The sequence below is a fragment of the Rhinatrema bivittatum genome, chromosome 7 (genome assembly GCF_901001135.1).
Source record: "Rhinatrema bivittatum chromosome 7, aRhiBiv1.1, whole genome shotgun sequence".
NCBI lineage: Eukaryota > Metazoa > Chordata > Amphibia > Gymnophiona > Rhinatrematidae > Rhinatrema > Rhinatrema bivittatum.
In genome coordinates this window covers 301,996,454-302,024,279 of record NC_042621.1, presented here as the reverse complement: position 1 = coordinate 302,024,279, position 27,826 = coordinate 301,996,454, and the positions used below count along the sequence as shown (strand labels likewise).

The window sequence follows — 27,826 nt, the reverse complement described above, 5'->3', positions numbered from 1 at the left end:
TCAAGCTGTCACAGAACCCCCGCTTTAAACTTCGGGCAATATCTGGTAGCTAAATGTGTCTTGCTGATGTTATCTTTCTGAATGTATCATAGCAGGAAGGGAAAATGAATGCGATCAGAGAGGGTTCGGTACCAGCCATGCATCCGATTCTGAGTTTCAGGTTTAGAAGAAACATTTTCTCTAATTATATTCCCAGCCTGCTCCACTGGCCCCCTCCTCCTCCCATGCCCAGACCCATTCCTCCCTGGGGCGGTCCCAGACACATGGGGGGAAAACGTTTCTCCTCATCATTAGCCGGAAGGCGCGAGAGCCTAGGGGAAAGCCAACTTCTGGGGCCTTTCCCCCCCGAGTCTTCAGCAACTATTTCAAGATGCTTCGGGGGTAACGCATCGTGTCTTGTTTTGCTTTCTAATTCTTTGAGGAGAAAAAAATCCCACAAAATTGCAAGCACTGCATCTAATTTCTCCAAGCTCCCCCAGCGCACTGGGACTTGGCTCTTTGCCTTTCTGCAGAATTCTGTGCAGAGTTTTCGTTTGCCCTATGGCAAAGTATGAAAGCAGCGTGGCAGCTTCCTCTTACCACTGTGTACGCAACGGGCTGTGCTTTGATGCACTCTCACCTTACATTTAGGAGACCTACGCGTACACCTACAGTCCCTCCACCCGTATATCTGTGAGGAGTCCTCGCTGCTCTGTCCAACGGAGACTCGCCACTCTCCTCACCAGCATCTTGAAGTTTTATTAAATTATTGGTATTTATTTCACCCTCACTGCACAGCGTCTAATGAATGGGGGAGATCTGATGGGTGAGAATGAAAGAAACGAGTAGGAAGGGGATTCAGGAGCAATAGGACACTCAAAGGCCACCATGACAATGTGCAAGATTGATATCAACATAGGAAACTATTGCTCGGAACCACCCCGTTGAAGGAAATGGCTACTCAGCCCTTCAAAACCCCAGCACAGCAACAGAAGGTGGACTGAATCGTCAACCCGGGGTCCCCAGCCCAGTCAGAAACGGGGCCCAAGCTGCGACAGAGTCTGTCGATCCTGGATCAGCCTCACTGGCCATCTTTGTATCGGCAGACAGGGGCAAGCTGGAAGGCCATCATCCTTGAATGTTAGAGGAGGATGACAGAGAGAAGTGACGGGTGAGAGAGGCAACAGGAAAGGAAGGCGAGGGAGACGCAAGCAGCTGAAGAGATGAGGGAGCAGAAAGGGAGCCGGGGTAGTAGAAAACCTTGACAGTTGGGCAATGGAGTGTTGGGAGGTGGATAAAAAGCTTTGGAGGACCTTTCCTGTTCAAATCACCCTACAAAGTGCCAACCCTGCAACGCACACTTCCAGGGGAATTATCCATAGGAAACTCAGGGAGACTCCCACGCCGACAGATTAGGGTGTGCACGGAAAAACCTCTCTCGTTTTGCATTTTCTGCATGGGGCCTTTTTTCATTTTGCGTTATTTTAGCTTGTTAGCTGATGCTAAATCGTTTTGGCATGCTCTAATAATACACAAACCCAGCAATTTGGTTTTTTTCCTGTTGTTTTGGATTAGTAACTAAAGACAAAACAAACACAAACGCCTGTGCTTTAAAAACGACTGCAGTTCCCTATCACACTTAGCATCACTTTAACTCTGAGGAGCAACTGTCGTGGTTGCATGCTTTCGGGCTGATGCTGCCCTGAAGAGATAGAAGGAGAGGCAACTGCAGGACAGAGAAATCTCTCGGCATGTCCTGCGTCGGGAAGCAGAGAAGGAGCAGGTAGAGGAATCGGGAGGGTGAGCGGCTCTGCTATTCACAACACAGTCGGTCCTCATTGATGCTATTCGGCCTCAGGATTCTGGCTTTTAAACATCGTAGGATGCAAGCCTGAAGGGGTATAAGAATTCTACTTAGAGCTGGCAAAGCAGTGGCCCTTTCTTTCCCCTTGCCTGCTGGTCAAATTTCTTAGTCACCTAATTCAAAAGAATGACTCTGATGTACAATAACAAATAATACATCAAATGCAAGCAATAAATATAAAACAAGACAAAAAAAAAAAAAAGAATGTCGTACAATAAAATAATGAAACTGCAAGTTGCAGTTCTTAAATAAGACTTCTGAAAGAGGGAACATCTTGAGAAGACCCTAAGACTCTGCATGCAATATACCACATTAGCTTATCTTTCACATAAATAGTGCTTTCTAAACAAGGGTCGTCGCCTTGATGAATGAAATTGGGAGGCAGTGCACCTCTTAAGCATAGGAACAGAGCAATCTGCAAGCGGCAGCGTTTTGTACCTACTGAAGCCAGTTTAACTGCTTTTATTCTGAAGGCCCGTGAACAGGGCATTGCGGTAGTCCAGAGGTCCAGTTAGCAACACTTGAATCACGGTGGCCAGATGGCTCTAGAAAAAGATACGGCCTCAAATGTTGAATGGTAACGTAGATGGGAAAAGGACGATCTAACTCTGCTATCAACTTCAGCTCGCGTATTGGGTTCTAAGTCAAGACCCACTCCAAATACTTTAACCTCATTTTCTACGGGCAGGATTTCAGCATGAAATCCTGCCCATAGTGGTGATGATAAGTCAACAAATGCCTTCTGAATCCCGAGAACCTCATTCTTCGTAGCATGGCCAAGCAAATCAACCAAGTTCTGCCCCATCTCCTTACCTACGTTCTTCATGTAAATCAGGCACTATGACTATAGGGGTGTGCACAGCAAAACGTTTAGGATCATTTTTGTTTTAAAATGTAAGTGCCCTTGTTAGTGCAACACTGACTTACCCAGCGTGCACTGTTTAATTTAACTTGAGTTAGTGCACGCTAAAAATGAAAAAATAAATATCCCAGCATTTCGTGGAGGATTTTTTTCTTCTCATTTTGTTAAAAAAAAAAAAAAAAATTGACAGGAAATGATATCAACAATGTTGTTTCAAATGAAAGCACATCCCTAATAATTATTCATTCACAGACCAAACAATAAAAAAGCTGATGCTAGAAAACCAGACACAGTGGTAAATGAGAAACTGCCAGAACGGCCTTCCTGACAGGAGTGTGGGGACTGAGCGACTATTCTCTGCATACGTAGTACAGAGAGATGCAGAAACGGGCACCGCTCGCCTGATTACAGAACCTCCAAGCTCACCTCGATATGTTGCCAGTATATGTTACACCGTACGAGCTCAGGAAGAAGCTGTTTGGCACAACGCAAGTATTAAGAAAAGCCACGAGCAATGCATTTGATGGGCTGAGATCAAAAGCAACGCAGTGCACCCTGGCTTATGAGCGAGGGTCCTTTGTGACCCAATATAAACCCTCCGGTTCTGTAAATAAATTCTCTGTATCCAGAGGATCCCCCCTCCCTCCCACACACACCTCCAACCAGAGGGGCAGAGCTGGATATCTCTTTCCCTGCCTGCCTCACCACTGGAAAAGAAATATTCAGAGTCAGTAACACAAACTCTCTCCATTACCAGGCACATTGTGAAATAACACAAAAGTCTGAAAAAACAAGCAAAGCAAAACAAACACAGGACATCAGCAGCTAAGCTGCCATGGCTCCAAGAACAAGTTCCCTACTCATGAAAAGGCAACAGAATAAAGGAGGATTAAAGAGAGATTTGTAAATGATGGCTCCCTGATAAGTGCTGGATAGGAAGGAGGAAGGTGAGAGGATTTACAGGGGAAGCTCAACATTTAAAAAAAAAAATCATTACTTGGAAATGAACAAGGGACAAACACAAATGTACAAACGGCAAGGCTGAAGGCAAAGTAAGCGTTAGGCACTCCTCAGTGCTGTCTGCCTTAGCCACTCCTCAGTGCTGTCTGCCTTAGCCACTCCTCAGGGCTGTCTGCGGTCAGTCAGCGACTCTGTAACAACGCAGGGCTGGGGCGGCCGCAGACAGGTTTTCATTTCATTTTGCTGGTTTTCTAATCTAAAACCCCCAGAATGAAATAGAACAAACCAAAAAGCAGCCCACTCGGGCGCCCTCCCTTCTCTCTCCCCCCCACCCCTGGTCCCTCTGAACCCCACTCGGGTGCCCTTCTCCCTTCTCTCCTCCCTCCCACCCCCACTCCCTCTTAACCCCACTCGGGCACCTTCCCTTCTTCCTCCCTCCCACCCCCGCTCCCTCTGAAACTTGTAGCTGAGCCTCTCTTGGCAGGGCAGAAACGATCTCTGGCCGCTCCGGCCCCGCTGCAGACCAAGGCCATTTTGTCTGGGGAAAATGAACTCCTGCGCGGTCAAGAAACTTTCAACTACAAGTTACGAGGGCGCGGGGGTGGGAGGGCAGGATGTGGGAGGGCCCAGGAGCAATTTTTTTGTTTTTTTTTTAATGAAATAGAATAAAACAAACCAAATAGTATTCATTTCTCTTTAGTTTTAAAAAGCTTTGAAATGATATTTTCCCTTTTTTTTTTTTTTCAAACAAGTGCATCTCCCTGCGCAGGACAGAAATACCAAGGTCAGAGACGTAGAACTCAGTGCAGCGTCACCACTTTTCACGTTACAGAAGTAAAACTTTTACCCAGTTGCCATTTCCTTGAGCACATGGTCTCCATCATCCAGATGGGCAGGGCTGGCTCTAGCATGGCGATTGCCATGTTGGCGAAGCAGATGGCTCCTGCAGGAGAGGAGAGAAGGATTAGGAACTCACCCCCGTCAGACTCCCACGCGCCTCGTGCCCCTGAAGCCTGCCTGCATGCCCTGGGCTGCTCCTAGTCTGAGCCGTTAGATGAGGACGGGGCCCTTCGTGCTTTCTGAATGAAATTGAGGACTTGTACAATACTTGGGGGGGGCATGTGACGTCATCGAGGATGCAGTGGGGTTACCACCGTTTGCAAAGCAGGAAGAATAAGCTTGCGTGCACATCCCCTGACGTCTGCAGGCTACTGATAAGTACCCTCCCTGGCGAGTGTTACTGATGTACTTTTATACCGTATTAGGGATTTTTGCCGCATTATTTATTATATGATGAATTTTAATTCTTGTATTTGCTTGACATAAACCACCTTGGATGGAATCTCTCTCATGCGAGGTGGTACAAACCTATGACATAATGGGAGAGATCAGCACAATCCTAAAATGAGTAACATATCCAGCTAAAGATATTCAGTGGGACGTTTATCTCGCTGAATACACAAGATGACTCTTCTGGCTAACATTAACTGGATAACGTTAAACCTCACCAGCTAATCCTGTACAGGAGTCAGTGAAGTGGCGCAGCGTTGTAACAAAAAAACAAAAACAAAAAAAAAAAAAAAATTGAACTGCCTGCAGTTTGATTCTCATACACTCCCCCCCCACCCCCCCCCCCCCCAAGCAAATATTATACATACGGCTCGGCCGAACCAAGCACCCCCCACCCTTCCAAAATCAGAAAAGGCCTCCCCTTCCTCCCTGGGGCTGCTGATAGTATAAAGCACCTCCCCCCCAGATACCCAGAGAAACTCAGCCCACGTCCCGGCCGCCTTCAGCCTTCCTATGAGCAGTGTAAGCGGCCCCGACAGCTTTAGGGCTGCTCTGAGACCCAACCTAAAGTTACCCGGATAGAGCAGAGCTCGCCCGGCCTGCCCTGACGTCATCCGCCTAAACGTTAGCCAGGTGAGCGCCCCAAAATATTCAAAGGTCAGCTCCCACGTCCTCCGGCCAAAGGCCACCGCACACGGACCCCAGCCTGACGTAGCTGCCGGCTTTTTTACAAAAATGGTTTGACTTCTGCTTTTGCACCCTTTACATCTGAATGACTATTAAGTGACTGAGGTGTGAAGGAAGGCGCCCAGATCTCCGAATCACCAGTTCTAAGGTGTTACTCCCTGAAACATGGAGGAGTTTTTATCACATCCACAGGTCAGGGAGACAGAAAACAAGCACTGAACCGTTAAAACAACAAAACCTACTGTATAATCTCTTACACTGTATTTTCAGGTAGCATTGGCTGGTGTGCAAACATCTGCCTGCCAAGGACCCTCCTCCGCGCCCTCCCCCGGCGAAAGTGTCCATCTTCTCGCCTTCAGATCTACTGCCGCTTCCTTTGACTCATCGCTTTTACTGGATCTAGAAATCTCGTACACGGCCATTTGAAACCAACTAGCTCCCATTTTTAGAGGTCACATCAGAGGCATTAACGGGGGCAGCCAGGACACCCAGGGCTCCTTCCCCCTCCCACAGGAAACAAATGGGACGCAACACTGTACTTGGATGCAAAATGGCCGCAGCCGTTTCTTAGATGCCCTCAGAAGGGAATCTAATTCGGGGGGGCCGAGTCCCTCGGCGTTAGCTGCGCTTGACCTCCCGGGCAGGTGCCACATAGATGCATAGTAAGCCTCAGCGCAAACGGATGGTCCCCAGGCCTGTTCCCGCAAGCCCCGACGTGTGTGAGAGGGGGAGTCTCCAGGAGGAGTCCCGTGCAGGCCGCCACGCAGCAAGTCTACCCCGCCGCCTTCACGCCAGCGAGCACGTCAAGGCCCAATCCCCGGGCCCGACATCTCCCCCTCTTCTGGCCGTCTGCTGTGGAGCGAGGCCCTAGCCGCTTAGCTTCCTTCACGGCACCGCCCCGCCCCCCGTTATCTCTCGTCGGCCTTACGTCTCCCAACCTGGACTCGGCCACCCCCCCCGGCCAAAGGGATTCTCCTCATGCGCCCGCCAGTGCCACAGACTCCACGGCCACGCAGGCCTGAACTTAAAACATAAACACACAGAAATACTTCAAGAAAACTCAACATTCACCTTTTATAAGACCGGCCTGCACCCCCACCGGCAAAGACGTCGTGCTGGTACCCTCCCCCCCCCCCCCCCCGCTCGCTGCCGCCGCTGTCCCAGCGAGGTCGCAGCCCTCTAACCTTCCACTCCGTGAATGCCGCGCCACGGCCACTCCCCGTGCAATGCGCCGCCGCCTCACTCACCCCCTGGGCCATCCCCGCAGGCCGGGCTTATTTATTCATGCCAGGCCCCCCCATTTGGCCACCCCCAGACTGGCCATCTCGGTCTGTGCCATGCATTGCATTGATCCATCCCCCTCTGCCAATTCGTAGGCTAGCAGCACCCCCGCTCGATGTGCCCCCCACAAGCTTCCCCCCTATGGTGCCCGGACCCTCCCCCTCACACCAAAGCATCCTCTATGCACCGGCGAGGGCCCTGCCATAGTAGGGACCAGCGACCCCTTACTTGGACCCTATCCCCCACCTAACCCCCACTAGCGCTTCTGCGGCCGTTCGCAAGGAGAGGATCAAGAGATCCGTGCCCACCTCACAGCCTATTCAAGCCCGCGCAGCCGGCGGAGACATCTTTCTGCATGACGACCCGTCTCCCTGCGGCCCGGACCCCGCATCCCACGTCTTTATTTAAATTTACGCCCGCTCCTTTCCACGCCTACGCAGGATTTTACTCCTCTCCACAGTAAGGGGTCGATTTTAAGACCCACGCATGTGGTTCCCGGCGTGCGCACACGGACGCGCCTATCTTATAATATGTGCGCGTCAAGCATAAGCAGGCTCTAGCGCCACGGGTAATTTTAACACGACTGAAAAAAAAAAAAAAAGAAAGGCGTTCCCGGGGCAGGGCCGAGAAGAAGAGAAGCGAGGTGCGGAAATAAGGCGCCGGGCCTGACCGTAAACAGCCGCACGACGAGCGACGGCACAGAGGTCGCTTTCATTAGGGGAGGGCACCGACTTCCCCCCCCCCCCCCCCCAATTTGGGGCTTTTTTTTTTTTTGCTTCTTTCATTTATTTGAAACGAGAACAGGAAATGAAATTTAAAAAAAAAAAAAAAGAATGAAAGTCAAAATAAAGCTAAAATCTTGCCCTGTCCCCTGCCCCAGCGAAAAAGAGAGGTGTTAATTCTAAAGGAAACACAGCTGCAATAGGTAACTTGAGACTTTATTAGGGAAAGACAAAGACAAAGGGAATAGGGAGAGGAAATAGTTTGTTCTGGGGGGGCGACAGGTCCGTACAATCACCCACCCACCCCAGAGTTCCAGTGAGGTGCGCAATCCTTTATGCCTTCCATACTGACCAATCAGAGCGCATGCCGAGGGTGGATTCTACATTAGTGCAGTGCATTTCATTTGAGAATGTTTTAGACCAATCAGCTCATGGGTCTGGGGTGTTGGCTGCAGGGTCCTCTGTTTTATTAAGTCTCTTGAATACAGCAGAGATGGGGAACTTCAGAAAGTCAGATTATAATACTACATACAGAGGGGTTTCCCGGGTCCTTCCCCAGCGGCCCCCCCCCCCCCCAGGCCTCATTCTTACCCCGTGAGGTCTTTCAAATCTTCACGGGGCATGAGGGATCCCGGCCGCTCAGGCCAGAGCCGTTTGGTACAGAAGAAAGGGCAAAGGGCGCTGGGCCTCGGCCTGCCAGCGGCGTGCAGGGGATCTCACTCCTGCCCGGGGCGACCGGGGACACCGCACGAACGCGTGGGAGCTGCAGTGCTCCAGCCAGGACCAGACCACGTTTTAAAAAAAAAAAAATGAAAGGACGTAAATTCTGTTCACTTTTCTTTCATTTCATGTTAGAGGCAGCACACGCACCTCCCCCTAACTTTTTTATAGTCTGATAGGACCAAAAACGCCAGAAGATGCAGCAGAATTCCCAAATCGGACACCACGCAAACTGGTTTGTTTTTTTTTATGAGTGATGATGATAATAAAACGATCGTGCAAAACTGCAGGAGAGATATTAACGGTTTTAAAAGAAACGTCCTAACGAGAAAACTCCCGGGCTAGACGAACCGCCAGGAGAACGATTTAAAAAAAAAAAAAAAAAACAAAACTAAGGAGGAATCAGGCCACCTTGAGCCTAAAGTTTAGGCTTTCTGCTCCCAAAGCCAGCAGCTGACAGAAAACATGAAATAAGTGTCGCTACCAGTGTGATTAAAACCGGAAAAAGAGAGCTCACGAAACACGAATCTTACAGAGCAAGCTCAGATCAGAAACTAATATACGCAAGAGATTACCCAGCACGCATCCATTCAGATCCCTCCTGGGGCCGTGATTATCGACATCCAAAGAGGGTACAATGAGGAACAGGTACCCCAAGCTAACCGGGCATTTCGGCTACTCTGACTTTGTTGTTCAAAGTGGTTTACGTGTTAAAAACCTGGAATACACAATTTTCTTTCAACCATCAACATTATGAATAGCAAATCCACAATATAAGGACAATAAAATACTGAAAATATCTTCAATCAATGCTTTCCTTAGCGCTCACCAGCATGTAACTAAAACCAAGCAACCCCACAATATGAAAACAGTAAGAACCTCCAATGTAATGTACATCATAAAACAACTATATGGCAAAGTGGTATCCATTAAAAAATATTACCATAAATAATACAAGGATATAAGCAGGACTAGTTCTGGAGTACACATTTTATATTAGAATCATAAAACTCAAAAGACTGCAATAAAATCAAAAACAGTAATATGCCCCGTTCTGAAAGGAGAACGCGTAACTGAGTTAAAACACAAATGTAAATAACTGAGACTTGTGGCCTACAACAGAAAGTGTATCTGAGTCACCTGAGCAGGACTACCTACACGTGGATGCCGGCAGATGTGGACTCACCCAGCTGCCTGGTTTTTCTCACCTGTACTGCTTGAGCTATGGATACATCCAATGCTACAATTAAACTCTGGAATTTGTTGCCAGAGAATGTGGTTCGTGCAGTTAGCATAGCTGTGTTTAAAAAAGGATTGGATAAGTTCTTGGAGGAGAAGTCCATTACCTGCTATTAAGTTCACTTAGAGAATAGCCACTGCCATTAGCAATGGTTACATGGAATAGACTTAGTGTTTGGGTACCTGCCAGGTTCTTATGGCCTGGATTGGCCACTGTTGGAAACAGGATACTGGGCTTGATGGACCCTTGGTCTGACCCAGTATGGCATTTTCTTATGTTCTTATGTTCTAATGCAGAAGCAATTTTACATAAGAACATGCCATACTGGTTCAGACCAAGGGTCCATCAAGCCCAGCATCCTGTTTCCAACAGTGGCCAATCCAGGCCATAAGAACCTGGCAAGTACCCAAACACTAAGTCTATTCCATGTTACCGTTGCTAGTAGTAGCAGTGGCTATTTTCTAAGTCAACTTAATTAATAGCAGGTAATGCACTTCTCCTCCAAGAACTTATCCAATCCTTTTTTAAACCCAGCTACACTAACTGCACTAATCACATCCTCTGGCAACAAATTCCAGAGTTTAATTGTGCGTTGAGTGAAAAAGAACTTTCTCCGATTAGATTTAAATGTGCCCCATGCTAACTTCATGGAGTGCCCCCTAGTCCTTCTATTATTCGAAAGTGAAAATAACCGAGTCACATCTACTCGTTCAAGACCTCTCATGATCTTAAAGACCTCTATGATATCCCCCCTCAGCCGTCTCTTCTCCAAGCTGAACAGCCCTAACCTCTTCAGCCTTTCCTCATAGGGGAGCTGCTCCATTCCCCTTAGCATTTTGGTTTGCCCTTCTCTGTACCTTCTCCATCGCATTTAGTACCTGATAATCCTGGAGCTGTAGTTATAACAAACTATGAAGCTAGGGGTGTAGACCCAGGAATAAGATAAGGACTCAGGTCTTCACAGAGAGAAAACGGGTAATGGAATTCAGATTAGCAGGGGATGAGCATGGAGGATCTGTGTCATTGCAAGAGGAAAACGGGCAGACTGAGTGGACCTTACAGTGCTTTAATGCCATCATATCCTGTTTCTCTATTTCTAAAGTGTAAAATGTTTAGAAATTCGGTTGAGAATGTGATGCAAAGTAGGGACGCCTATCATCCCCATTGCCGTGCTCATAAGTGTGTGAGCCACTATCAGTTTAAATAGAATTAGACCAAACTATTAAGAGCTTTAAATGGTAAGACAATCACATTAAAAACGGAATATCATCTGTATATAAAGCATCCATCTCACTCGCTTTGCCGGTCTCAACTGATCATTAAACAGTTTATTTGCTATGCAAGATTAAAATGTAATTGGGATAAATCCATATTGTGCCCAGCAAATGAGGTTAACAAGACACAGATAAAACCCAGAGGATTTAATGAGAAGAGCGCAGGCATAGATGTTTGGGAATTATTCCAAAATACTCAGCAGAGATTTCTTAAACCAGGCAATCAAGGCAGAACTGGAGCAGGAGTTTGCGCCCTGGAGAACTGTAAGATACATGAGGAGCTGCCATCCTGGGGCAGACCCAGGGTCCATCAAGCCCAGCATTACCCAGGTATTTATGCAGACTGCAGCAAAACCCATCCAGAAATTAAACGTAAAGAGACTATAGAGACAGACATAGCAACCCCAGAGCAATGATGTGAATAGTCACAAGAGCTGGGCGAGTTGGCCTAATCTTAAACTCTTTTATTAAGCAGCAAAACTCATTTTACCAGATTTATGGCTCCTGGAATAAAAGCTTCGGTGAGAGGGAAATGCAGGTCAGCTGACGCTGTCTAAGCAGGATGGAGCACAGAGGCGATGCCGGGAAATGGTGACATGCCAATAAGAAAGAGGACATTTCACAGTAACCCGTCGTCAGTGGCTTGCGCTTGGAATAATGAGAGGTTCCCAGGTCTCTGACATTTACTGGAGCCTGGGGCCAAGGTGTCTGCACAGTGAACTAGACAGTGGTCTGGAACTGCAGCATTTGTAAATGCTGAGAAACGGAAAATGGAATAAGTGTTGAACTTAAATTTTCGACTATTTACAAATTAGAAATGCAGAATTCTTCATGTGAAAGAGCTGAAACTAACCCCGTGGAAATAACCGTACCCTGCAACAGGCAGGAAGGAAGCTGCCAAGCCATCTCTACCAGGCATCGCATAATGCAGCAGACAGAAGGGAGCAGATGATTGGCAAGAAATAACACACGTCCCCCCTTAAAATTGTTATTAAAAAGCCACCAAACCTGCAGCAATGAGGATGTAGGGGTCTTTCAAGAGGGTGAGCAGTGGGGTCCCAGTCTGACTCTGTAAGAGAGAGAGACAGCTGGGTGTTAGGGGTAGGAGGGCTTCACTCTGCACAGGGAGGAATGCAGGGCAGCACTTACTTCTGGCTGGATCTTGGATGGTTGCAGAACGAAGAGCTGGAGGGCTGGAAAGAGAAGAAGTGGACCATAAGCTGAGCTAAGTCGGCCGCAGACAGCTGCAGCGCACACACTCGACATCCAGGACTCGCTACGAATGGGATGCAACCACTCACCTCCATCTAAGAGAACCAGGGCAGCCAGCGCTAGAAATGGTGCAGTCTTTCCCACAAATTCGTACATCACACTTCCGAATGGGGGACCCACTAAGGAGAAAAGAAACTCCAGGTCACAATTACTGTTCTATATTGCACCAAACAACTCAAGGACTGTTTTTATTTTCCATAACTTTGTTTATCAAACACATCACCCTCAGCCTCTCCGCTGTCTCTGGTTCCCTTCACTATCCTTTCCTTCTGCTGGACTCTGCACCTCTTCGTTCTCTTAAAGCTCCCAACTGCTCTTCTACTGTTTCTCTGCAGGATCCTTCTCATCTACACTTCTCTACTGGGTTCATTCTAGGACTCCTCCTCTTTTTATTTAACATAGTAAATTACAGCATAAAAACACCCACTGGTCCATGCAATCTGTCCGGTCATTCCTGCCCACACTGCTAAGGATATAGCCCAGCTGCCAGCCGTGGAGCATGACGGCCTGCAGGATCTTCCTCTTTTGCATTCTACCATCTTGGGCAGATGAGCACACGGGATTTCTCATTTAATTCACACCCAGCCGTCCCCCATTTCCCATGTCTGCAATCTAAATAGCCACCCATATTAGATATTAGCATGGCCGTTGCTCAAATATCTGGCATCTTTAATAGATAGCGCTCCACCGCTACCATTATGCTGCACCGACCGGGTGAACACAAGGAGCCTACGGTCTTGCCAGAAGCGCCAGCTATGTAAGCGCCAGTGCATCCCTTAGGATTTGTAGCTATCGCTGTGACTGTGGCTGGAAGCATTTCTGTTCTGTTAATTCTGTCACTGCAGCTCCGGGGCTGCCTGCGTCTTCCATGTCCTATTACCCACACTGCCATTCAGTTTCACAGCTCCGGTGCTCATTGTTTCATTAGGGCTCTTTAAAACACCTAAACACGTGCGGCTGGGCTGTGCTTCCTTATCTCTTCGTGTATTTCTTTTTTACAATTAAGGATCCTACTGCTACTCATTTCTATAGCACTGCTTGAATACACAGCACTGTACAAGCAGACATAAGGGACAGTCCCTGCTACTTAGGGATTACAATTAAGTCAAGACAAACAAGCTAAGAGAATTAGAGAGTTTAATTTCTTACGGAACATGGTCAAAACCAACAAGGGTGCGATCAGGACAATCAGGGGGTCAAGATTTTAAAAGCAGCATAAAAAGGTGGGTTTTCAGACTGGATTTGAATAAAGCAAGAGAGGGAGGAAGCATGGCGTGCTAGCTCAGGAAATCTGTTTCAAGCGCATGGTGCAGCCAGGTGGAAAGCACGAAGTAGAGAATTGGTGGTAGAGGAGAAGGGCACAGATAGGGGTGACTTGTCTGATGAGGGAGTGCACGAGGAGGGGTGTAGGGAGAGATAAGAGAGGAGAGGTAGTGAGGAGCTGCAGAGTGAAGGCTCTTGTAGGTGAGACAGAGGAGCTTGAGCTGTATGCAGGAGCGGCTAGGGACTTGAGAAGAGGGGTTATGTGAGTGTAGAGTCATTGGTGAAAGATAAGTCGCACCGTTGAATTTGGGATGGATTGTAGTGGAGAGAGATGGTTCTCTGGGAGACCTGCGAGGGGCAGGCTGCCTTCTTGAAGTCTGTTATCATTGTAACCTTACCAGCATCCACCACCCTTTCCGTGAAGAAGATATTTTCTGATGTTGTTCCTGAGTCCACTCCCTCGGAGCTTCCTATCATGATCCTTTGTTCTAGATCTTCCTTTCTGTTGTGCCTAATTAATACCTTTCTCTCATATCCCCCTGTTGCCCCTCTCTTCTGCAGTATACACATTTAGGACCCCACGTCTCATAGGGATTTTGGTGCAGACCCCACACCATTTTGCTGGCTCCTCTCTGGCGAAGGTAGGGTCTGCAGAACTGCCCGTAATACTCCAGGCAGGGTCTCCCAAATAACCTGAATATTCTGCCTCTCCCTGTATTACCCTGGCCTTCCTTCGGCTCCAGCCACCACTTTGTCCCACTGTTTTGCTACCTTGAAATATCTGAAGATCATCTCCCCGGGGTCTCGCTCCCACTTGGTGGATTTCGGCTCCCCCTCTGCATAACTCTGAATCTGTCAGCTTCGCTGCTAAGCAGCCAACAACTTCTCCAAGCTTTCTTGGACTTTCTAAGCGACTTTAAACGTTCTCTCTGGGTAACTCCTCCAGGCCACTGGCTTCATGCACCCCCTCTACACGAATGACATCTGCACCTTTATCCTCCCTTCAGTCCCGGGTTTCTGACTTAACTTTTGTGCTGGGCATGTATGTTCGGATGATCCCAAAATAAACACTGATCCGGATGTGTCAATTTTCGTTTTGGTTTGTTGCAACTGAATTGAAACTTGACTCATTCCGAAATTTTGGAAACATTTTTTAGGTCATTTGTTTCGGCAAATCACATGCAGAAATTTTGCAAAACGGTTGGTGCAATCTTTCATCGCTCCACACAATCTCCAATGCCAGATCTTCTTTCTACTTTCCCTATGAGGAAAGGCTGAAGAGGTTAGGAATTTTCAGCTTGGAGAAGAGACGACTGAGGGGGGATATGATAGAGGTGTTTAAGATCATGAGAGGTCTTGAACGAGTAGATGTAACTCGATTATTTACACTTTTGAATAATAGGACGACTAGGGGACACTCCATGAAGTTAGCATGGGGCACATTTAAAACTAATTGGAGAAAGTTCTTTTTCACTCAACGCACAATTAAACTCTGGAATTTGTTGCCAGAGGATGTGGTTAGTGCAGTTAGTATAGCTGGGTTTAAAAAAGGATTGGATAAGTTCTTGGAGGAGAAGTCCATTACCTGCTATTAAGTTCACTTAGAGAATAGCCACTGCCATTAGCAATGGTTACATGGAATAGACTTAGTGTTTGGGTACTTGCCAGGTTCTTGTGGCCTGGTTTTGGCCACTGTTGGAAACAGGATGCTGGGCTTGATGGACCCTTGGTCTGACCCAGCATGGCATGTTCTTATGTTCTAAAGTAAAACTAGTCAAGATCCTCCCCTTCCTTTCTCCTTCGCCTACAGGTCTGCAACTTCCTCCTCACTGATCTCCCAGCTTTCCACAGTCCACCTTACACAATAAGATGCAAGATGCATTCTGCTTCCCCATGAATCTTTCTCCCTTGCCACCACAGCGGTGAAATTTAACCTTCACCTCCAAGGCCTTGGATTCCTTTGCTCCTCCCCAAATCTCCTATCCCTATGCTCAGCCCGGGCGTCTCTCAGGTCAGCCCCCTCGTCATTTCCTTGGTTATCCTTCTCCCCAGTACTTGTTGGTCCCTTGCAATACCCCAGTGGCTTTCTCCCTGCACATTGCCTACCCTCAAGTCTCTAACCCTCCCTATCTTCCAGCCTGGGGGCCCCGAGGAGCTTGTGATCGGTGTAACGTTTGCTAAACCTTCAATGGATCATTTTGACCTTGCCCAGCGCTCTGTACCCCGAGCCTGGTCCCCATGCACGGGCTGAGGGGGATCTCGACTGATGCAGGTCACTGAGTAAAGCCGCGATGCGGGCTGCCTGTGGGCGGAGACGCTTTCCTTCCCATCCGCCCTGCTCACTGCTCACAGTTACTTTCTCGCATGCTTGCTCAGTGCGGGCGGTGAGAATGGGATCTGAAGCTCAGGCCGTCTTCTCTCTGGAGCAGGCAGTGTTGGGAGTTAGGGTCTGATGAGGCAGGACAGAAAGAGAAGGCCCTGGGAGCCGTTCCACCTCCTGGTGCCCTGCATAAGGCAGGGCGCGGGGAGATCTGCGCCAAAAGCCAGCGGGCAGTGCCACAGGGCATCTGCAGGGCTCTCTCTGGGGCACCCGGTTCACTGCCACAGCTCCATTCGGCAGCGCATTTGAACACATTTTCATGTGCTTGCACATTACTTAATATTAATAACCCCAGCAGCATTTATTGGGACTCCACGCGCTTCCTGCATCCTTTCTGAGCTTTACGTGCAGGTCTGAATATGAAATTCTGCTTTCTTCCGTGTTTCTCACTTTCTGTCTCGTTCCTTATCTCCTCTCTCTGCCCCCTCCACCTGTTCCCAAAGGTGCGTTCTTTACATCCCCTTCTCCCTTCCCTGTCTCCAAGCTCCTTCCATCTCCTCCTCCTCTCCTTCAATCTGGAATAGTCTCTCAGCTTTCCTTCCAGTCCCCCTCCAGCTGCAGATCAGTGCAGACCCCAAACACAGACACACACACGCACCCCCTCCCCAAGACCGCTGCTGCACCTCAGCCTCCTTCCCCCCAAACCCCCACCCAGCTGGTTGCTGTCTCTCTCCCCTATCCACCCCTTATCCCGGTGGTGAAGCTGCCGGCCCTGCGTCTCCCCCTCCTCCTCCTGTAACCAGGATGCTGCCAGATGGGCACAGAGTTGGGTACGTGACCCCCAGCCAGCCCTGAGTTCTTGCAGCTGCATCCCAGTGCAGTGTGGGAGTTGTAGTCTCTGCTGCTCTCATTAGAAACCTGTCCTGCAGGTCACAGAATAGATCAGCAGGGGAGGAGGAGAGGTCGTCAGAAAGGGAAAAAACTCGACTGGCACCTCCAGCTCTGTAAGGAGAGCAAGATAGCAGCATCCCGGGGGGGGGGGGGGGGGGAGTTCCTGTGGGTGGGTCATGGAATGTCCCCCTCACCCCCCCCCCCCCAGTCTCCCAGGGGGAGGATTCTGGTCTGCAGAACCAGGAGAGACCGGAGATGACACTGAACAGGATGCTCACAGCCCCCCTGGGGCAGAGGCACCCAGAAGTAAGGCGGCCCCCCCTCCTCCCCCCCGGTCGCACGTTTACCCTCCTCCCCAGCTCGCATGGATTTCTCTAGAGGTGGAAGAATCCCGGGGGGGGGGGGGTGTCTGAAATTTGGCGACCGGCGCCCACCCCTATTAACCTGGGACACTGAGGGGGAAGCCACGGCCACCACCGCAAGCGTTCAGGGCCAGAGCCCCTACTGCAGGGCCACCTCCCAGGGCGAGGGGAACGTGAAAAGGGAAGAGAGAAGCAAGCAACAGCGAAAGAGGAGACCAAAAAATAGCCAAAAAGGGATAAAGGAACAGGAAGCTTTTGACATGGAGGTCACTAACCTAAGACTCCCAGGGCCAGGCCTCCCAGGGCGATCCCCATGGCGTTGCCCCTCTCCTGGTCATCGGTGTAAACGCTGGCCAGCAGCCCCATTCCTGCAGAGAGAGAGAGAGAGGGCAGGTGAGACCCTTGGACGAGAGGCGGCGCTCATAGCCCCAAGCTCCCGAGTGTTGTCAAATGCGCTCTCCATCCAGCGATCAACTCACGGACACTCAGGCCAAACCCTTCCTTCTCCTGCCAAGACGACATTTCAACACCAGGGGGCCCCAATATTCGGTGCCATCGGTCCGGCCCAGTCTGGACTTAGCCGGACACATGGCTGACCGCGTGCGAGTCATCCCGCTCCGTACTTACCCGGGTAAACTTAAGCTGGATAACTGGGCAGTGGCGGCAGGGTTAGGTTGGCAGGATAAACTCTGGCCGCGCCGTCCAGCTGTCCCCTCAGTTATCTTCCAGGCAGCCGAGCGTGTTCAGCGCTGCTGCCCGCCTCAGCGCTGAGGTTTATCCGGCTATAGCGGAGCTTCAGGACCGCTCTACGGCTCGGCCAGAGGTCGCCGCATCAGTCTGTCAGGCGGAGCTTTGCTGGCCCACCTGCGGCTGAAAGTTGGGAAGGTTTCCTTCCTGCGGGTGGACGTCTGAGCCACACACAGGAGCTCCCGATATTTTAATTTGGATTCGCTGCCTCCTCTTGTGCAGGGTTAGGCTACGAGGCCGAGAGTCTGCTGAGCCGGTTACTGATCTGCGAGTGGCTGTGCATTCAGACAAACCCCCGCTTCTGCACTTCATGGCAATAACATTAAAGGATCCGTTTCCTGATCCGGGTTTTAGGTTCGACCGAGTAGAAACCAGAGTTGCCCTGCCTCCTGTCCCGGGGATGCTGTTTCCAATCTCACCACCTAGGGTGACCCATGGCCCCGGTTTGGCAGCCTGCTGTCCGGTGTCCGGGTACAAGGCCGGGGGCCAGTGGTGGCCTGCGCTCGGGGCTGGGTTGGACTCTCCTCCTCCTCCTCTGCCTGTCCCTCAGCTGTGCCGCACTTGGCGCTGACCTCCTGGGAGTCGCAGAGGAAGCCGAGAGTCGAAACCCGAGCCCCAAAGACAAGGCGGGCAGAATCTGCCCAGGGAAAAAAAAAATATCAACGCTCGATTGAAAGGGTGAAAAAAAAAAGGGTGGGGGCAGCTGCAGCCTGCTCCCCCCTCCCCCCTCACGTGTCCGGTCCTGCTCCATGGAAAAGATGGCGTCCCTAGCGCCGCCCTGGTGGTGGCTTCCTACGCACGCCTGACGCGACGTGAGTGCATGGTGTGCAGAAATGAGGTCGTTTCTCAGGCTCCGTGGGAGGAGAGGCTCGTCGGGTCGTGGCCGTGCCTGGGGGCGTGGCGCCTGTGCACGTGGATCCCCTTCCCTTTCTGGTCATCGGGGGGGGGATAAGACCGTTTTACTTTTGACCCTTGGGGAGCGGCTGTGCGGGGACTCGGGAGGGATGCAGAGGTGAGGACTCGCCCTGGGACTGGAAGCGGGGCCAGACACGTCCTCGCTCCTCCCACTTGCCCTGGGAAGGAGGATTTCTGGGGGAAACCGGGCCGTGGCCGAGAGCAGGACAGAGAAGCAAAGGGCGCAGCCCTGGGTGACCGCGCAGCGCACAGACTGCTGGACATTAGAAACGCTACCACCCAACCTGCCCCCGAAGAGCAGAAAGATCGACTTGCAAAAACGTGGGAAACCCAGCGTATGCCGCCAGGAAACCCGGCGACCTTTCCCTGCTTCTCCTCTTAGAGCTGGGAAGTGAATAAAGAATATCCCCAGCCTCAAGGAGCGGCACAAACCCCAGTACAGTTAAGGCACCCCCTCCCCCATGCAGCCAAAGCCCTCCCCCAGGACTGCCACCCACTAACAAAGACCCAAGGGCCCAGCCACCCCCCTGGAATCCCCCTCGCGTCTCCGGTCAGCGCGGGAAGGAGGAACGCGGGCACCTCACCAGGAACAGCAGTGGCGGCGGGAGGGAGACTCTGCCCGCCCCCCCCCCCCCCCCCCCGCCACAAGACAAGGAAGATCCTCTGGGATCCTGGAGCGGGGGGTGGCGGGGCCCGGCTCGTCTTGGTCGCGTGTACGTAGGTAGGTAGGTGTGGGTTAGAGAGTTTCCCGGAGGATCTTTTCGACGGCAGCTGGCGGGTGGTGGGCTTTCACACTGGCGGGTTCGTGGGCGCTGAGAGGTGGGGTGAAATGGGGAGGGTCACAGGAAGGCATCACAGCTTGGGTCGGGGGGGGGGGGGGGGGGGTTTATATACTTGGGCACCATTTTCATCCAAGACTGAGCAGCGTGCATCTGGGCAGCTGAAAATCTGGCGGCCGAGATGAGACCCCGGCCTGGGCTTTGGCTGAGAGCTGGCCTGTACCTTTCTACCTTCCCAGAAGGCTCTCCCCAATGTCTAAGGCAAGGCGGGCGGCTGCCAGGGACACCAACGCTTCATCAGGGGGAGAGATGCCAAGGCCCCATGGCCACAGCAGCGGCAACAGGAGCTCCTCCGAACTCTCAGGCCACCACTGGTCCGCGGGCAACTCGTCAGAGGGGGACCCTGGCTGCTGCCCTATCAGAGGGAAACCCCCTCCCCCTCCCGTGGCCATCGGGAACTTTCCAGGACCCTCCCCCTCCTTGAGAGCGGCTGAAACCTCCTCCTCAGCATGGACTGCCCTGGGTGCGGGTTGGGTCTTGCGAGAGGGCCTGGGGTCTGAGCGTTATCTCTCTCTTTCCGCATTTTAAGCCCATCACATCTTGACCTCGCCTCGGTGCAGACGGCAGGCAAGAAGTAACGTACAGGAGAAGACCGAGAGCCACCAGAAGTACTAGGCAGCCAAGGAACATTTGGTTGACATTAAATCCAATTTGGAAACAGCCAACTAGATCCTCAAGGGTGCCAGTTCCAGTCCAGGTGGATGGTAGGACACCAGGAACCCCCACTTCTTCCACAAAAGCTTCTCTTACGCCAGACAAAGGAAGCAAACTCTGCCCCTTTCTTGGCAGCATCAGTAAGCGGAGCACCTCCCCCACCCCCGAGATAAGTGAGGAAGTCCCAGCCATCGCGCAACCTGTTGGCCAGGCTTGGGGTGCACACGGGTCGGGCTCCACAGGGCACCCTGGCCTGTAGCTCCTGACCCAGGGTCTGCCGCTGCGACGGCCGGGCCAGAGAAACCCTGGGCTCATGGCACCGTAGCCCAACAGGGGCCAGGTCTGACTGGAAGCTCAAAGAAGCAGGCGGATGCTCCAGAGCCACAAAGGGAAGGCACTGAGGCGGGCGAGAGCTCAGGTTCGGAGCGAGGTTTTTCCAGCAGCTGTCCAGCTAAATTCTATTTTACAAGAGTCTGCGTTTCCAGATTTCAATGCATTCTCACAGCTCTGTGCACGTCCAGGTGTCAATAATACGGTCTAATAATAATAATCCCCACACACTGTAAAAAGGAAAAACGCCAATTCCTTGCACTCTGCTATTCTGGGGGAGCGTTTCGCACCTGCCTCTTCATCCCACACCCCCTCCCCAGCCTGCGCATGACACAGGGTCAGCGTTGAAACCACTTCTAATCCCTGCTGGGTGCCAGATGTTCTCACCCCTTTCTCCTCCACATGTGCAGCAACGTTTGGGCTCCAGAGCAAAATAAGCAAGAATGACTTCTTGCCGGCGTGAATTTATTCTCCAGAAAGATGAGTTTTAGCCTTACTTGGTCACCCCCAAACCTACAGAAAGCAGATCCACAGCAGTCTCTTCTCATCTCATTGAATTATTTGAAAAGATTTGTGAGTTTCAACATTCAGTTTCACTGCTCCGGGGAACGTATCTGGCATTAAATCCCACGAGGGCCAACTCTCCCGCCATTCTCTACCCGAGGATCAATGAATGCGGCCGCGCCTTCCGCCGGGCGTGTCCCGCACTGTACCTGCCACGGACGAGCACGAGGAGCCGATTCCTTGCAGGGACCTCGCGATGAACAGCAGAGTGTAACTTCCTGCGAACGCAAACACTGTAAGGAGAGCAAAGGGGAGGGGGGAGAGAGAGAGAGAGAGAGAGACGCCTTAAAAAAAAAGCAAAAAAAAGCACCAGGAGGCCGAGCGGGGAAAGAGGTCAACGGCCGCGCGATCCCGAAACGCCGCTCGCGTAAACTGCGCCCGTCGTCTGCCCGCACGGCGCCAGCGCTCCGGCAAAATGGCGTGTCGGGGGGGGAGAATCGTTTTCTCTGGACCGAGAGCGAGCGCCACGGATCCGGCCCTCGGGCTCTGGAGACCGTCGTAGAACCCCCGAAAGCATACTACATCCCCCCAATTAATATTTAGCACCCCAGGAGAATCAGCTCCCACCCACCCCATTCTCTGGGAGCCCCCAAATCAGCCAAGTCCAATAATCCGAGCTTTCTCCAGGAAGCAAATTTGTCTGCATCGTCCTTGGTAGAACATTGGATATCAAAGGCTCCTTTGCCATCTGATTTGTGATTCGTTGCTTTAGAGGTCACTCCCCCCCCCCCCCGCTTCCCCGCGGCCGGGATTTTCCCGCCTCCCTTATCAGAAGTGAACAATGTGGACTTTTGCACTCCAAACTCCAGCTCCAGCTGTTCTCAGAGAGACTGAATGGGGCTCTTTGCTGTAATTCTTTTATTTATTATTCATTATTTTTATGTTTGCTTTCTACTTAAGTTTTTTACTTTTTTGGCAATTCCCTACGTACATATATTCTCTCTCACTTCCAATTTTTTTCCCCCAACGACTCCAGTTTTCACCAAAATGGTCTTTTTCTGGTACCCACAATATTTTCAGTTTTTCTTATTTCCATTATATCTTTTCCCCAGTTACTCTGGTCTTCACTAAACTATCTATCAATACTTTTACACTAGTTCACGAGTTAGTTTTCCACTACTTTCGTTTATTTTTGACTAAGTAATGAGATGTTTTTTCTATCTTTAGTTTATTTAACATTTATTGGTTCGCACCCACTTTAAATGTCATCACAGCCCACATTTTGTTTTCTTTGGTATTTTCAATTTTTGTGTTTTCTGTGCACCTGTCCAATTTATTTTTGTGGTATTTACTGCTGTTCCACGCATCCTCCACCTTCTCCGTGAAGAAACATTTTAAAACGTTACTTCTGTGTCTGTCTCCTAGCGAGACCTTTTCTTGTAGTCGGGGGGGTGGGAGTTAAACAGCGAAGCCCTGATGACTTGTCTGACTTCACTAAAATCTTAAGATATCTTCAGTTCATCACCAGCTATGGAGGACTTGTTTATTTTTTTAATTCTTTTTTTTTACTCGCCTTGTCACACCCAACACTGAAGGCAAGGTACAAAATTACATACCCAATAAATTATAAATAGAATTAAGCTTATTTTCAAAAAGCAAGCAAATAAAATTAACAGAAACAAACTTACCTTAAAATTATAGATTATAAACCTAAAACATCATAAGCTAAAAACAGACCACAGTGTTCTTCATTCTAAATCATATGGGGACAGACAAAGATCTAAACATGTAGGACAGAGACAAGCAGAGGAGGCTCCAGATGTCATGGGAATGAGGGTGAAAGGAAGTAGACTCAGGAATAATATAATGTAGTGTTTTCCACCTAGCCAGTCAGGATTTCCACAATGAATATGCATGAGATAGATTTGCATACCTGAGTCTCCAATGTCTGCAATCTATCTCATGCATATTTATTGCAGAAATCCTGAAAACCCTACTGGCAAGGTTTCGCCTCCAGGAGAGAGTTGGGAAACACTGATCTAAGGAATATTTCTTGGGTGCATGGAACAGTTTTTCTAAAGTGCTGGTGGAGACAAGGACATATCTGAATCCAAGAAGGCATGGAACTAAACACAGACGATCTCTGGAGGAGTGTTAGGGGATTGTAGAGCTGAGTAGTTGGTGTGGATGGAAAGACTAGATAGTGTTACATTTTGTGATAAACTTGGTAGATGCTGCCCAAAAATTCTGATGAAAACAGCTGGAACTGTATTTAATACACCATCGTCACCCTCAACTACATGTAACATAGATGTAATGACATACGAGATAAGGGCGAAGCTCAGCTGTTACTGTACTACAGAATAATTAAGGATAATTAATATAAAATGTGCCCTATGATTATCAGCCTCTTCACATTCGGATGAGGACGCACTTTTGAATTAAAAAAACAAGCACGTTCCACATAAAGCTGTACGTTTCCGTGTGATTTTATGACCTGCTCTTTCGCTCCATGCCCTTCCTCGGCCCCTAAAGACACACTGGGATGTGCCCTGTGAAGGGTATCCAGCAAGAGAAACCCCAGACTCTCATACTTACTGATCGTGGAGATGAACATGATACAGAACCCTGCAAACAAGGGGAGCTGGTACCCGATCCTGCAAAAGGAAAAAAAAAAGAGAGAGGAGAACCGTCACATGCACCAGGCATCAGCACCAGGACCCTTTCTCCCCCTGGTCTGAATTTCTGAGCCACTCTCCACCGGGTGCACCCCTCTGGTAATCGGAGCCTGCCGGCGCAGCTTGCACTCCTGTGGTACCTCAGCCCCTTTTTCAGGGTTATCGGTGCACCGTGGGCTTCTTTCCAGCATGATGGATGCAGCGTGCCGTCTCTGTAGCACTATATTAGTGCATCATAGATTTGTAAATCAGTGGGCAGGTGAGCCGATGAACACTAAATGATGCCAGCTATCGCTAACCAGATGATGCATGCAGTGGGAGTCTGCTCCATCCTGAATGTATGGTATATTAAGCAAATCCACCAGATTGCTCTGATTGAAAATTGACCCTTTATGCTGAAAACCTAAGCTGACTCTGCGTGACAGGATGGGGAGTAGTTCCTGGGAGTACTGGGGTAAGACGGACTGGTAACTGTTTAGATGCTGGGTTTATGACAGCCCTGTACCCTGGGAGACAGACGATTTGCTGACTATGTGATCACAAAATTTGAGAGCGTGTTTATACTTCGCTCTTGTGTAATGTTACTCAACAATACTTGCTCTGTTGCTCGAAGTGTATTGTGCTGTCCCTGATAAAATAAAAACGATCCAAAAGTAACTATTCCGATTAAAAAGTAAACGATTGAAAAGAAACTAAAAAAGTACCCTCTCTGCTCCAACTCACCCTCATCCCTGCCCCCCTCTCTCCCCTGCTCTCCGTGTGCTTAAACCGCCTTAGTTCCCACCTCCTGACCTGGACGTCTTTCTTAAGAATGACCTCTTCTTAGTCCCACCTTCCTTCTACACACATCTTTTACTATTATATGCCCCATATGCTCCCACCTCTAATTATTTATAAAATATGTATACAGTTTCTTATCCATGCTCGTCAACCCTTCTTGCTTCCATCCACTCCATGTAAACTTTTAAACACCTACTCTATCTTCTCGCCTCATAATATATGTTTATACTGTATTCTATACATATACAAGTTAACCCTACCTGCTACCAATTGTTCTATGTAATATTTGTTTCTATGTAAAAGGTTTATTTCCTATATCAGTTATATTACGCTTTATACTCTCAGTGTTCCTTGTAATCCTGTCCTATGTACTCACAGCGTTCCTTGTAAACCGATACAGTGTGCAAACGGTTATCGGTATATAAAAACCACTAAATAAATCTGGGACCGGGATGAACCCAAAGCGAGAATGGCTCGGGATTTGGATATTTGCTCAGCTCACACTCGCTCCAAGTTGCATTGGCTGAGAGTCGAGATTCTGAACAGCTTCAGCCCTCTGCCCTGTCACTTACCTAATCCCCCACAATAAGTCAGTGCACTTACCTCACCGTCCATCCGGATCCACATAGGGCAGAGTCGTATTTCTCTAGTCGCTGGTTCCTGGGGGAAGCCTTTAGACCAGGGGTGGGCAATTCCAGCCCTTGTTTTCAGGATCTTCCTAACAAATATGCATGACAGTAGAATGGCATGCAAATCAGTCTCATGCATATTCATTGGGCACATCCTGAAAACCTGACCAGTTGGTAGTCCTTGAGGATCTGAATTGTCTATCCCTGCTGTAGACCGAAGGGCAATCCTGGTTTTTGGATGCTACCCCGTGCATGTGGAGACTTCTAGTGCAGATATCAAATGGAAGAAGCGGGGTTACTTCTCCCACAAGGCACTGACTTGTGAAGTCAAAAGCCAAGGTCTCCAGGAGGCAGGCTGCAGCCCAGCTCTGCAGCTGTTCCTTTGAAAGACTTGGGAAGGTAGGAGGGACTGAGGAAGGGACATTTCTGTCTGCCTCTTAACAGGGTGATTCTTCAAGCCCCATCTCCTCCTGTCTTACCCTCTTACAATATAGCACAAAAGAGCTTTCTGCACTGTAGCTTGCACGCTGGTGCAAGGGGATGGGAAGTTAACTTATCAACATGGGAAGAACTTCTGTAAGGCACTTAAATGATATCAGATACCAAACTGTGCTTTTAAAGTCTCTTATCTCTCATGAGACTGCAGCTCTGCTTGGTTTGGAGGTGGGGGAAGGGCGACATCTAGTAAGCGTGCCCTCAGCAGGACACAAGATGAGGGAGAAGTCCTAACCTACAGAATCCGATGGCAGAGAACGACCTGCGAGCAGTGCCACAGAACCTCCAGCTTTACCCTCGCTGCCCCACCACACAGGGGGGTTTCACCTGGGTTTCTTTCTGGATGACAGCCCTGGTCACAAGGCAGGCACCAGCGGATAGGAGGGAGCAGCGGAAGGAAAGCGATGGCTTCTCGCAAGTGCCTGGGCCGGGATCGGAGCTGTTTGTTGTTTTAATAACGGATCTGAAAACGAGATTAAACCGGCAAGTGGCAAAGTTTGCAGATGATGAAGAATTCTTCCGGATATTCCAAGCCACGGCTGATAAGTGTGAGATCTCACAAAGCTGAGTAAGCGGGCCACTCAGAGACAGGGCAATTTCAAGACAGATGGGGAGCAAATTAATGCAACCTGGAGTTAAAACAACGCCTAGGGCCACCATTGCCACTCAGGAATGAGATCTTGGAGTCAGTGATATTGACAAATTCACAGTTTTAGGTCAGGATGGAGCTGTGTACACCTAATGTGTGTTTGAAATGTAAAACCCATATCAGATACATGACAAACATCCCCTCCTCTCTCACTGTATGACATGGTGCAGGGAAGAAAAGACGACCCTATGGAGCCCCATGAGATGAATCAATAATACAAATTTACAGGTTCCCCTTTATTTCTCAAATATGTAAGGCTGCCTCTCACAGCCAAACACTTCTCACACAGCCTTTCTACCTCTCCTGTTGGTCAGCTGGGACTTTTCTGCTGCATAAGTCCTGTGCATGACCAGTGTATAGAGCCCACGAGGGAGGGAGCTATACTCAACTTAGTGCTCACTAACAGGGGTAATGTATCTAATGTCCGGGCACCTCAGCACCAGTGATTATCAAACTGTATGGTTTGATATCGCAAATAGGATACGGAGAAGAGACACGAAGACCCGAGTTTTGAACTTCAAGAAAACAGACTATAGAAATGGGGAAATGTCCGGAGGTAGAACTAGAAGGCTGGGAGAAAATGAGAGGTGGAACAAGAGTGGGCCAAACTAAAAGGAGCAATTACCAAGGCAACAAATCTATATGTTAGAAAAGTAAACAAAAGTAAGAGAAATAAGAAACCGATCTGGTTCTCTAAGGAGATGGCTGACAAAATTAAGGCAAAAAGAACAGCGTTTAAGAAGTATAAAGGATCCCAAAATGAGAAAAACAGGGAAGAATACCATGTGAAACTGAGGGAGGCGAAGAAAAATCAAGAAAGCTAAAAATCAGGCAGAAGAAAGGATTGCCAAGGAGGTAAAGAAAGAAGACAAAACATTTTTCAGATACATCAGAGAAAGGTCCAAAGTGGTATAAGTGAAACTGAAAGGTGAAAAGGATCAATATGTGGGGAGAGATGAAGAAATGGCAGAAATACTAAACGAATACTTCAGTTTGTGTTCACTAAAGAAGACGCTGGAGAAGGACTTTTGCTGGTTGACAAGACCATAGGTGGAGATGGGGGTAGATGAAACACCGTTTACAGAAGAGAATGAATGGGAAGAGCTGGGGAAACTGAAAGTGGACAAAGCCATGGGGCCTGATGAGGTTCATCCCAGGATACTGAGGGAGCTCAGAGATGTGCTGGTGGCTCCGCTGTGTGACCTGTTCAATAGATCCCTAGAAACGGGAGTGGTGCCGAAAGATTGGAGAAGAGCAGTGGTGGTCCCGCTTCACAAGAGTGGGAACAGAGAGGAGGCTGGAAACTACAGGCCAGTTAACTTCACCCTTTGGAGAATCTGCTGAAGAAAGGATAGTGACCTATCTACAGTCAGGAGGATTGCTGGATGGAAGCAGCATGGATTCACTAGGGGAAGATCCTGTCAGACAAATCTGATTTTTTTGATTGGGTGACTAAAGTTTTGGATTGAGGAAGAGCGCTCGATGTGATCTACTTAGATTTCAGCAAAGCTTTTAATACGGTCCCACATAGGAGGCTTGTGAATAAAGTGAGAAGCTTGGGAGTTAGCGCCAAGGTGGTGGCCTGGATTACAAACTGTTTGATGGACAGAAGACAATGT

At 49.4% G+C, this 27,826-nt stretch overlaps 1 protein-coding gene across 1 annotated transcript in view; it reads right to left on the bottom strand.

Moving 5' to 3' along the window:
• The window catches only part of SLC18A2 (solute carrier family 18 member A2), a 90,613-nt gene that overhangs the window by 29,772 nt on the left and 33,015 nt on the right, over window positions 1–27,826 (bottom strand). The window contains exons 3-9 of the mRNA XM_029610488.1: window positions 23,575–23,633; window positions 21,186–21,269; window positions 17,263–17,355; window positions 12,181–12,270; window positions 12,029–12,072; window positions 11,888–11,948; window positions 4,513–4,608 (exon numbers count right to left, since the gene is read on the bottom strand). Coding sequence (XP_029466348.1) covers window positions 4,513–4,608; window positions 11,888–11,948; window positions 12,029–12,072; window positions 12,181–12,270; window positions 17,263–17,355; window positions 21,186–21,269; window positions 23,575–23,633 — 527 coding nt within the window. The remainder of the gene's footprint in view (window positions 1–4,512; window positions 4,609–11,887; window positions 11,949–12,028; window positions 12,073–12,180; window positions 12,271–17,262; window positions 17,356–21,185; window positions 21,270–23,574; window positions 23,634–27,826) is intronic.